The sequence below is a fragment of the Anomaloglossus baeobatrachus genome, chromosome 9 (genome assembly GCF_048569485.1).
Source record: "Anomaloglossus baeobatrachus isolate aAnoBae1 chromosome 9, aAnoBae1.hap1, whole genome shotgun sequence".
In the NCBI taxonomy this organism is placed as follows: domain Eukaryota; kingdom Metazoa; phylum Chordata; class Amphibia; order Anura; family Aromobatidae; genus Anomaloglossus; species Anomaloglossus baeobatrachus.
The window spans coordinates 55,781,171-55,793,449 of record NC_134361.1 but is presented as its reverse complement, the minus strand read 5'-3'; the positions used below and the strand labels follow the sequence as shown (position 1 = coordinate 55,793,449).

Genomic DNA, 12,279 nt, shown 5'->3' with positions numbered 1-12,279 from the left:
CCCTGACAAAAGCCCAAATAAAAGAGATCTCTGAGAGCTGCAAGATGCAATACATAGAGGTCTGGAAGAGTGAATTAGAGAACTCCCAGAAACTCGCCATCTACCGGTCACTGCAGAGGGACTACACTCTGGCCCCATATCTGGAAAGGTTACGCCACCCCAAAGACAGGCAGACCCTGAGCCTGTACAGACTGAGTGCCCACAGCCTAGAGGTGGAAACAGGACGGCACCGACAGACATACAAGCCGCGGGAGAACAGACTGTGCCAGCACTGCCAGCAGGGGGCTCTGGAGGACGAGACGCATTTCCTACTGCACTGTGACAAATACTCAGCAGTGAGGGCCTCCCACTTCCAGAAATTTACCACCCATACCCCGGACTTTCCATCCATGGACGAGGACATGAAACTCCGCTTCCTACTGGGGGAAGAGGAATCAATGGTGGAGATCGCCGCCCAATATGTCACCACGTCATAAGCTGAGGGGAACCTAAGACCCCTAAATGGACTTTCAGAGCCCAAATTGTGCCCCCCAACTCCCCATAACCGTGATCCCCTCCCACCACACTTACTGTATTTCTCCTGCTTTGGCAACACTAATTGTATTTTGGTCCTGCCAATAAAGCATATTTGAATTTGAGAAGAGAGAGAAGAGAGAGAGGAGAGAGAGGAGAGAGAGAAGAGAGAGAGGAGAGAGGAGAGGGGGAGATAGAGAGAGAGAGGAAAGGGGGAGAGAGAGAGAGAGGAGAGGGGGAGAGAGAGGAGAGAGGGGGAGAGAGAGGAGGGAGGGGGAGAGAGAGGAGAGAGGGGGAGAGAGCGAGAGAGAAGAGAGAGGAGAGAGAGATAAGAGAGAGAGAAGAAAGAGAGAGAGAAGAGAGGAGAGAGAGAGAGAGAGAGAAGAGAGAGAAGAGAGAGAAGAGAAGAGAGAGAAGAGAGAGAAGAGAGAGAGAAGAGAGAGAAGAGAGAGAGAAGAGAAGAGAGAGAGAGAAGAGAAGAGAGAGAGAGAAGAGAGAGAGAAAGAGAGAGAGAAAAAAAAAATCCCGAATCCGGATCGTGCAGCTGGATTCCCGGGTCCGGGTGAGACCCGGATCGGATGCTGAAACAGCGCTGATCCGGATTTTTACAGTTCGGGTCCGCTCAACACTACTGATAACGCCTAACCTTTTCTCACTTCTATCTAAGCAATGCAAGGTTGAAAGGTTTCATGTGTTGGCTATCTATGGGGAAGTATAATCTACACAACTATCTACCTGTTTATATTCAACTATTTATTAGAGCACTTCTTTTTTACTGTCCCTTTGACCCTTCTTTTCAATCTGATTGACACTTTGTGCAAAACTAAATAAAAACCTAAGTAACAACTCGTACATTGTGTGTTTTCTGTTCAGCTTTCTTTACAGAGTTAGTTGGACAATACATTTTCAATGCTGTGTATCACGCTAGGATGATGTACGGTACAGATACATTTTCAAAACAATAAAAACTACCATTAGCTATTATCACTGAAAAAAAATAATACAATGATATAGTCTGATAACATCACCTGCACATCAGAGTCGAAAGAGAACAGGTTCTGTCGTCCTTCACTTCTGCTCAGCTTATTCAGCTGTTCGGTCTCTCTTCCATACTACAAAGGAAAAAAATATATATGATGACGTCATGAAATGACTTATCAACTTATTGTTAATAGAAGAAAGTATGAAGGTTCTTTGAAAACTTTTTCATCAATTTAAATGGTCTTTTAAAGTGAAATTCACCATTTTTTAACCAAATAGCAGATATTGTTTCAGCAGCATGAACATGTGACCTACCCACACATTTCCAATTGAGCTTCACTGACATCTTCTCCAGTCAAATTAAGAAAACGGATAGCACCTCCTAATAAGCAAGTGTGAATAAGTGCATACTGGACATGACAAAAACTGACATATAAACAGCTGCACTCTGAGACGCTAAGGTATGCAAACATTGAATATAGGGACTCAGCATACAAGATACGCCTTGACGCTGGCTGCTGGGCTCACATAAAACTGGTCGTTTTTATGTGCTAAGTGTCATGATTCATGCATGGCTCTGCTGTTCCTGAGCCGATGCATGTATCCTGCCTCCGGGAGGGGCGTGTTTGCTCTGGCCTCGTTCCAGGGGTCATGCCACCATATCTTGATTCTGCTGCCTCCGGATCGCCGGGAGTGATATTTCCGGCTTGGCTACATGCTCTTCTCCTGTGAGAAGTACTCTATTTCGTGTCCTGCTACCTGGTATCATTTGTCCTGACCTCTGACCCTATTGCCCAACCTGACCTCTGTCCCTTCTGCCCTGCCTGACCTCCAGCCCTCCTATCCTGCCTGACCTCTGTCCCTCCTGCTTATTCTCTCCTCCATCTGTCCTGCCCAACCTTCCCTCTGTACTTCCGTGTCCTCTGGATTCTGGTCCTGCTCTGTGTCCTCCACCCACTCCCCCATGTTCACTTGTTCTCCCGGCATCTGACTTTGGCTCTGTTTCTTGACTTCGGCTTGTTTCCTCCCTAGTACAGTCATGACATCCTGGCACTGACCCTTTCAGTTTAACTATCCCTACACTGTGTTTGCGACCTCTAGTGGGCTTCTGAATTGTTGCACACAGGAGTAGTTGCATACCTGAATCCCAGCGCCACCTAGTAGTAGCCTCACACTAAGGGTGCTTTACACGCTACGATATCGCTAAAGCGATCTCGTTGGAGTCACGGAATTTGTGACGCACATCCGGCCGCTTTAGCGATGTCGTTGTGTGTGACACCTATGAGCGATTTTGAATCGTCGCAAAAACGTTCAAAATCGCTCATTGGTGACATGCCCCCCTATTCTCGATTATCGTTGCTGCTGCTTCTACGATGTAGTTCGTTGTTCCTGCGGCAGCACACATCGCTACGTATGACACCGCAGGAACGAGGAACCTCTCCTTACCTGCGGCCGCCCGCAATGAGGAAGGAAGGAGGTGGGAGGGATGTTACATCCCGCTCATCTCCGCCCCTCCGCTTTGATTGGGCGGCCGTTTAGTGACGTCGTTGTGACGCCGAACAAACCGCCCCCTTAGAAAGGAGGCGGTTCGCCGGTTACAGCGACGTCACTAGGCAGGTAAGTAGTGTGACGGGTCCGCGCGATTTTGTGCGCCACGGGCAGCGATTTGCCTGTGTCGCACAAATGATGGGGCCGGGTACGCTTGCTAGCGATATCGGTAACGATATCGCAGCGTGTAAAGCCCGCCTAAGTGTCTCAATTTTTACATTTATTTCCTTAGTAGTAATGCATGTCCAAGTTCTTGTATTCAATGTTTGTATACCATAGCGACTCTGAGTGGAGCTGTTTATTTGTTAGTTTATGTCATGTTCAGTTCAAGAGTTCACACTTGTTTGTTAGGAAGTGCCATCAGTTTTCTAATTTTGACCTCATCATGTCTTCTGACTGAGGACCCTTACCCATCAACTTAAGGCAATTTTTAATTTCCTAGAAGCAGGTTCCTGCCCACCCATAAAATTGTAGGCTGTCCAGCCCAGGTAGAGGCATTATTAGGTAGGGACCCAGCATAGGAGATAAGCCTTGGCGCTGGCTGCTGGGCTCACATAAAACTGTCCATTTTAATGCACGAAGTGTCTCAATTTTTAAATTTATTTCCTAAGCAGTAATGCATGTCCAAGTTTCTATATTCGATGTTTACTTTAGCATCTGAGTGCAGCCGTTTACTTGATAATCTCCTTCATTCAGACGTAGGGGTGCTTCACACACAGCGAGATCGCTGCTGAGATTGCTGCTGAGTCACGGTTTTTGTGACGCAGCAGTGACCTCATTAGCGATCTCGCTGTGTGTGATACTGAGCAGCGATCTGGCCCCTGCTGTGAGATCGCTGCTCGTTACACACAGCCCTGGTTCGTTTTTTTATTGTTGCTCTCCCGCTGTGACGCACACATCGCTGTGTGTGACAGCGAGAGAGCAACAATCCTAAATGTGCAGGGAGCAGGAGCCGGCATCTGGCAGCTGCGGTAAGCTGTAACCAGGGTAAACATCGGGTAACCAAGGTGGTTACCCGATATTTACCTTCGTTACCAGCCTCCGCCGCTCTCACACTGTCAGTGCCGGCTCCCTGCTCCCTGCACATGTAGCTGCAGTACACATCGGGTAATTAACCCGATGTGTACTGTAGCTAGGAGAGCAGGGAGCCAGCGCTAAGCAGTGTGCGCGGCTCCCTGCTCTCTGCACATGTAGCGACGTTATGATCGCTGCTGCGTCGCTGTGTTTGACAGCTAAGCAGCGATCATAACAGCGACTTACAAAGTCGCTGTTACGTCACAGAAAATGGTGACGTAACAGCGACGTCGTTGTCGCTGTCGTAATGTGTGAACCCAGCCTTAGAAAGAAAGAAATACCAGACACATATGGGTCCACTTGGCTTCCAGGGTTACAAAGTGAAAATTTTAACATGTCCAATTCTTCTGTATCCAAACTTTACTCATATATATTACAGAATATTATAGAATTATGTATAATATTTACTCTTTAAAGGGCATCTGTCACCAGGTTTTTGCTACCCCATTTGAGAACAGCATAATGTAAGGACAAAGACCCTTAAGGGGGCTTTACACGCTATATCGTTAATGTTTGGTCGTCGGGGTCACGTTGTTAGTGACGCACATCCGGCGTCATTAACGATATCGCAGCGTGTGACACTGACCAGCGACCTTAAGCGACCTCAAAAATGGTGAAAATCATTCACCATGGAGAGGTCGTCCCAAACTCAAAAATCGGTAAGGGTTGTTTATCCAGGTGGTTCATCGCTCATGCGGCAGCACACATCACTGTGTGTGACACCGCAGGAGCGAGGAACGTCTCCTTACCTGCTGCCGGCCACAATGCGGAAGGAAGGAGGTGGGCGGGATGTTACGTCCTGCTCATCTCCGCCCCTCCGCTTTGATTGGCCAGCCGCTTAATGACGTTGCGGTGACGTCGCTGTGATGCCGAACGTCCCTCCCCGTTGAAGGAGGGATTGTTCGGCAGTCACAGTGAAGCCGCCGACCAGGTAAGTATGTGTGACACTGCCGTAGCGATAATGTTCGCTACGGCAGCGATCACAAACAATCGCATGCACGGCGGGGGCGGGTACTTACACGCTCGCTATCGCTACAAATTGCTAGCGATATCGCTACCGTGTAAAGCTCCCTTTAAGGTACGTGCGCACAATGAGTTTTACTCATGTTTTTGATGCTGCGTGTTTTCATAAAAACTGAGCTTTTTACAGTACAAGCAAAGTGGATGGGATTAATAGAAATCTCACGTCCACCGTGCTTCTTTATTAAGCTGCATAAAGTCACCTGCGTTGCAGTTTTCCCAGTTGCAGAATGTCAACTTATCTTATAGGTACACTGGGTTTGCAGTACAGAATTTCGCCATAGACGCAATAGATGCGGAAAATCAGGAGGTAAAAAATACATGTGTTTTTAGTGCGCTTACGCATCGTAAACACTCCAAAAACCACAACTAAACAAAACATATCAGGTATCAATGAAGTTGCTTGAAACACAGGCAACAGAGTACACAAAAAGTTGCCCAAAGCAAACAGAGTTCAATGTTCCAAAACACACCAACACACATATACAGACACAAAAAAAGATATAACAAGATAAATGATAGAAACATATTAGATAGAATGGAAAGAGAGATAGGTATCTTGCAGCTATATAGTGTCACATCTCCCCTACATATTATGCACATGCACCCCTTAGTGCCTTTCATGTGGCACAAAAAGGTGTTTTGCCTGGTTTAACCTAATAAATAAATAATAAAAAAATGAAGTGGGATCCCCCAATTTTTGATAACCAGCAAAAGGTAAAACTGACAGCTGGAGGCTGTTATTATCAGGCTGGGAAGGTCCATGTTTATTGGGCCCTTCCCAGACTAAAATATCAGTCCGCAATCAACCCAGTAGTGGCGCATTACATTAGATGGTAATGGAGAGGCATCAATCAGACACCTGGATTTACCAACCCAGTAAGTAAAAAGAAAAAACACACACAAACAAAAAATATTTGAAAAAACACTCCCTCATACTTTCCCTGGTTCACCATTTTATTAAAAAATATAGTCCAGGGATTCTCATGTAGTCCAAAAATGGAAAACTGAAAGATAAAAAAAGACATAAAAACAAGACACTGTCTCTCATTCACCAATTTATTAGAAAGCAAGGTTCTCACGTGCGATATAGTCCAGCACTTCCCACGACGTTTCTCGATAGATAGTTTAAAGAATATGGAGCCTCCGAACAAGGCTCACAATGAGGCTCCATGGACTTTGAGCGGCAGCCACTCCCTGCTCACGTTGTGCTCTGCAAAACTTGGTGACTCTGATGAGCGGTGATATCAGGAATCACGACTCATATCCCCAGAGGAAAAACGGCTGAATCATAGCCACATCACAATACCTTGAGACATAATGAGAGCAGGATAAGATCACGGCAGACCAGGTGTGGGGGCGGGGCCTCGACACGCGTTTCACTGAATGGCTTCATCTGGAGGCATGGCTAAGGGTGCTTAGTGCAGGAAATAGTGTGAGTAAGCCGTTTTTTCTCTGGGGATATGTTTGGACCTAATCTATTCCCTTATAATTTACTTTCCTCTTGTTGGGGATATTTACTACCGTATTTTTCGCTTTATAAGACGCACCTGATTATAAGACGCACCCCCAAATTTGGTGAAGGAAAAGAGAATTTTTATTTTTTTTTAATGTTAAATGGGGTCCGTCTTCTAATGCCAGTGTCTGTCTAACAAATCATATAGGGTATATGTCCCTCATAGCCCCCCATGCTAAAATTAGCCCCCCTTAATCTGGATATGGCCCCCTTATATTGAATATAGCAACCTTGTGCTGGGACACGTCCCCCTGTGCTGCCCATAGCCCCTTTAGATGGCACACCTCCCCTGTGTTAGATATGGCCCCCATGTGTGCTGCCCATGGCCACTATAGATGGCACATCTCCCCTGTGTTAGATATGCCCCCCATGCTGCTGCCCATAATAAAATAAAACACTTTCCTTACCTTCTCAGCGCTGTAATCCCTGTGTCTCCCTCCTCGCAGTTGATCTCCGAGTCCTCCCTCCTCCACTTCCTGGTTCTTGCTGCCGGTCATGTGATCGGCACGGCAGAGTGATATCATCTCTGCGTGCCTTATCACAGACAGCAGCAGCAGGAGACCGGGAGATCAGCGCTGGAGGTAAGTAAAGCTTTTTTTTATTTTACTATGGGCAGCAGCACGGGGGCCATATCTAACACAGGGGGAATCATGTGCGATCAAAGGAGGGCGCAGGCAGATATAATATGCCCCGCTGCCCCAGCCCCTCAGCGAGATGGGGTTTCAGCACCACGCTGCTGATGGACAGCGGCTGTGCATATTATATGAGCGGGAGCAGGAGATCTAACGCTGCCGCCCGCAGCTGTCACCTGCCCCCAGCACCGCTCCAGAGCGGACCCTGCAGTATATATATATATATATATATATATATATATATATATATATATATATATACACTAGAAGGTGGCCCGATTCTACGCATCGGGTATTCTAGAATTTACGTATTGTGTAGTTCATGTATGATTTTTGTTATATATATATATATATATATATATATATATATATATATATATATATATATATATATATATATATATATATATATATATATATATATATATATATATATATATATATATATATATATATATATATATATATAGATGTTGTTGTGTGTAGTTACCAAGTGTTTGTGTAGGGGCTGTACATGTTCTGGTTGTTGTCTGGGTGTGACGGGGGGTGAGAGCGGTGTTGTATGTGTGTTGCGTGTGTTGCGTTGTTTGTGGAGCGCTGTGTGTCTGTAGCGTTGTGTGTGTGTTGCGCGGTTTGTGTGTGTGTGGTGTGTTTTGGGGGGAGGTATGTTTTGTGCAATGTGTGTGTTGTGCGGTATGTGCGTATATTTGTGTGTGCCGCGGTGTTTGTGTGTTGGGTGTTGTGTGTGCAGCGTTGTCTGTGTGTGTGGGTGTCTGTGTAGGGCAGTTGTTTGTGGTTCCCAGTGTGTGTGGTGTGTGGTGTGTTGTGCAGTGCGCGCGCGTGTGTGTGTTGGGGGGAGGTGCGCACTCCCAAACGTGCTCCATCCCCCATGCAGCGCACTCCCCATCGTGCTCCATCCCCCATGCAGCGCACTCCCCATCGTGCTCCATCCCCTATGCTGCGCACCCCCCATCGTGCTCCATCTCCCATGCTGCGCACTCCCAAACGTGCTCCATCCGCCATGCTGCGCACTCCCAAACGTGCTCCATCCGCCATGCTGCGCACTCCCAAACGTGCTCCATCTGCTATACTCCGCACTCCCCATCGTGCTCCATCCCCGATGCTGCGCACCCCCCCATCATGCTCCATCCCCGATGCTGCGCACCCCCCCATCGTGCTCCATCCCCCATGCTGCACCAGCATCAGCCTTTCTGCCCCCAGCATCAGCTTCTCTGCCCCCAGCATCAGCCTCTCTCCTCCCAGCATCAGCCTCTCTCATCCTAGCATCAGCCTCTCTCCTCCCAGCATCAGCCTCTCCTCTCTGTCCCCAGCATCAGCCTCTCTCCTCCCAGCCTTCCCCAGCATCAGCCTCTCTCCTCCCAGCCTCCCTCCTCCCACCCTCCCCCAGCATCAGCCTCCCTCTCCCAGCCTCCCCCAGCATCAGCCTCCCCCAGCATCAGCCTCTCTTCTCTCAGCCTACCTCTCCCAGCCTCCCTCCTCCCAGCCTCCCTCTCCCAGCCTCCCCAAGCATCAGCCTCCACCAGCATCAGCCTCTCTCCTTCCAGCCTCCCCCAGCATCAGCCTCCGCCAGCATCAGCCTCTCTCCTTCCAGCCTCCTCCAGCATCAGCCTCCCTCTCCCAGCCTTCCCCAGGATCAGCCTCTCTCCTCCCAGCCTCCGTCCTCCCAGCCTTCCCCAGCATCAGCTTTCCCCTCCCAGCCTCCCTCAGCATCAGCCTTCCCCAGCATCAGCCTCTCTCCTCCCAGCCTCAGCCTCTCTCCTTCCAGCCTCCCCCAGCATCAGCCTCTCTCCTTCCAGCCTCCCTCAGCATCAGCCTCCCCTTCCCAGCCTTCCCCAGGATCAGCCTCTCTCCTCCCAGCCTCCTTCCTCCCAGCCTCCCCCTCCCAGCCTCCCTCAGCATCAGCCTTCCGCTCCCAGTCTCCCCCAGCATCAGCCTCCCCAAGCATCAGCCTCCCCCAGCATCAGCCTCTCTCCTTCCAGCCTCCCCCAGCATCAGCCTCTCTCCTTCCAGCCTCCTTCAGCATCAGCCTCCCGTTCCCAGCCTTCCCCAGGATCAGCCTCTCTCCTCCCAGCCTCCTTCCTCCCAGCCTCCCCCTCCCAGCCTCCCTCAGCATCAGCCTTCCCCTCCCAGTCTCCCCCAGCATCAGCCTCCCCAAGCATCAGCCTCCACCAGCATCAGCCTCTCTCCTTCCAGCCTCCCCCAGCATCAGCCTCCCCAAGCATCAGCCTCCACCAGCATCAGCCTCCCTCGTCCCAGCCTCCCCCAGCATCAGCCTCCCCCTCCCAGCCTCCCCCAGCATCAGCCTCTCTCCTCCCAGCATCAGCCTCTCTCCTCCCAGCATCAGCCTCTCTCCTCCCAGCATCAGCCTCTCCTCTCTGTCCCCAGCATCAGCCTCTCTCCTCCCAGCCTTCCCCAGCATCAGCCTCTCTCCTCCCAGCCTCCCCCAGCATCAGCCTCCCCCAGCATCAGCCTCTCTTCTTCCAGCCTCCCCCAGCATCAGCCTCTCTCCTTCCAGCCTCCCCCAGCATCAGCCTCCCTCTCCCAGCCTTCCCCAGGATCAGCCTCTCTCCTCCCAGCCTCCGTCCTCCCAGCCTTCCCCAGCATCAGCTTTCCCCTCCCAGCCTCCCTCAGCATCAGCCTTCCCCAGCATCAGCCTCTCTCCTCCCAGCCTCAGCCTCTCCCCTTCCCAGCCTTCCCCAGGATCAGCCTCTCTCCTCCCAGCCTCCTTCCTCCCAGCCTCCCCCTCCCAGCCTCCTTCAGCATCAGCCTTCCCCTCCCAGTCTCCCCCAGCATCAGCCTCCCCCTCCCAGCCTTCCCCATGATCAGCCTCTCTGCTCCCAGCCTCCTCCAGCACGCCGTGCTCCTCTGCCGACACTCACACACCCGATCGCATCCACTCACACACACCCGATCGCATCCACTCACACACACCCGATCGCATCCACTCACACACACCCGATCACATCCACTCACACACACCCGATCGCATCCACTCACACACACCCGATCGCATCCACTCACACACACCCGATCGCATCCACTCACACACACAGACACTGACGATATCGCACATACGCGCTCACACTCACAACATCCGGAGATACCACATGCCTCTGGCCATGTGATCCTCCGTCAGGTCCTGGAAGGTCACAACAGCACAGTATCGAGGCCGAGAAGCAAGCGATATCGCCGGATGCTGTGAGTGTGTGGATGCGATGTGAGGTGTGTGTGAGGTGTGTGTGAGAGTGAGTGTGATCTGATGTGTGTGTATGTTTGTGTGTGTGCTGTTATGTGTGTGCGTGTGGATCTTCCGCCGCAGCAGGACCTTGATGCGCTTGTAACCATGCGAGCATGGTTACCAACGTATCCACACGACTCCCGTGCGAGCGGGGGCCGGGGGGGGTGGGGGTGAGGATGAGTACAGAACTCACCTCCGTGACAGCCGTGTCAGTTCGGGGAATGCGCGGGGGGGGGGGGGGGGAGTACAGTACTCACCTCCGTGACAGCCGTGTCAGTTCGGGGAATGCGCGGGGGGAGGGAGGGGGCGGGGCCAGAGCTAGCGTGCATTGCGTGAGGGGGGCGGGGCGTGGCGTGGCCGAATTGCCAATGCCTGCAGGGTGCCGGGGCGAGAGGCCAATCTGTGGGGGGGGCGGAGCCTGGGCGAGCGGCTGGCCAATCCGTGTGGGGGCGCAGCCTGGGCGAGCGGCCAATCCATGTGGGGGGGGCGGGGCCATGGCGAGCCCAGCGGCCAATCAGCTTTGTGTCACCGTAAGGACACAATTTTGGAGCATGACAGACAGACAGATAGACAGACAGAATAAGGCAATTATATATATAGATATATATATATGTGTGTACACCCCCCCCCTGTATATTCGGTTTATAAGACGCACCCCCTACTTTCCCCCAAAATTTGGGGGAACAAAAGTGCGTCTTATAAAGCGAAAAATATGGTATTTACCTGTTGTCTATAACATTCACATATACCTTATGAGTAGGTGTTACTGTCATCTACTGGCAATTTCCAGGTATTTCTGTGGGACATGTTTCTGAGCAAGGATTTTTCTTTCCTTGCTACATACTGTGCACTTGTTCACCTTTTGTATTAATAAAGACTTTTGTATTTTTTACTATTATTTATTGTGGTCCTTGTGCCTTGTGTAATCCCTATAGTTCACCATCTCCTATTGTTTTCGGGTATTATACACTTTTAGGTTTTTAATTTTTACATATGTTTTACCTTTAGTTGATAAAACTATTCTAGTTTTGTAGTCCACAATATTCTTTTATTAATTTTCAGCCCCTCTGTTTGCTGATTGATCCAAATTTTTTATTTTTCTCTTGTTGAGGTGTTCCTTTCAGTAACACATGCTGGACGTGAGCTCTGTGTGTCCAGGGTGCTGAGGTATTCCACTGTTTATACTGCAATCGTTTTCCTCTCTATAGTGCTTTCTTCCTTAGTTATTGTGATGACGAGAATCCGGGTGTAATGAGAGACCAAACCACTAGGTGTCACCAGGCACACTAGCGGAGTGAATCTGCTGGGTTTGTACACTAGGTTTCGCTAGACACACCTAGTGAGGGGCAGTCAAGCAAGTCAGGGTTCAAAAGCCAGGAGATAATGTAAATGACAAAAGGAACGAGCAGAGTCAGGGTCAGGGGATGAGCCGGGGTCAGTTAACAGAGAGGTCACGTAAGTACAAGGGAAGGAGCAGAGCTGGAGTCAGGGAAAAAGCCGAGGTAAAGGAGTCAGGGAATCAAGTCAGTAGGTAAGGAGTAGAGTTGAGCGCGGTTCGCAGTTCGAGGTTCTCCAGTTCTCGGCTCGAGTGATTTTGGGGCCTGTTCTAGATCGAACTACAACTCGAGCTTTTTGCAAAAGCTCGATAGTTCTAGAAACGTTCGAGAACGGTTCTAGCAGCAAAAAAACAGCTAATTCCTAGCTGGCTTTCCGCTGTAATAGTGTAAGTCACTCTG

General features: G+C 50.1%; 1 protein-coding gene across 4 annotated transcripts in view; it reads right to left on the bottom strand.

The window, feature by feature from the left end:
- DOCK11 (dedicator of cytokinesis 11) overlaps window positions 1–12,279 on the bottom strand; it is a 449,693-nt gene that overhangs the window by 300,581 nt on the left and 136,833 nt on the right. For all 4 annotated transcript variants that reach the window (XM_075323721.1, XM_075323722.1, XM_075323724.1 and 1 more), the window contains exon 10: window positions 1,542–1,625. In XM_075323721.1, coding sequence (XP_075179836.1) covers window positions 1,542–1,625 — 84 coding nt within the window. The remainder of the gene's footprint in view (window positions 1–1,541; window positions 1,626–12,279) is intronic.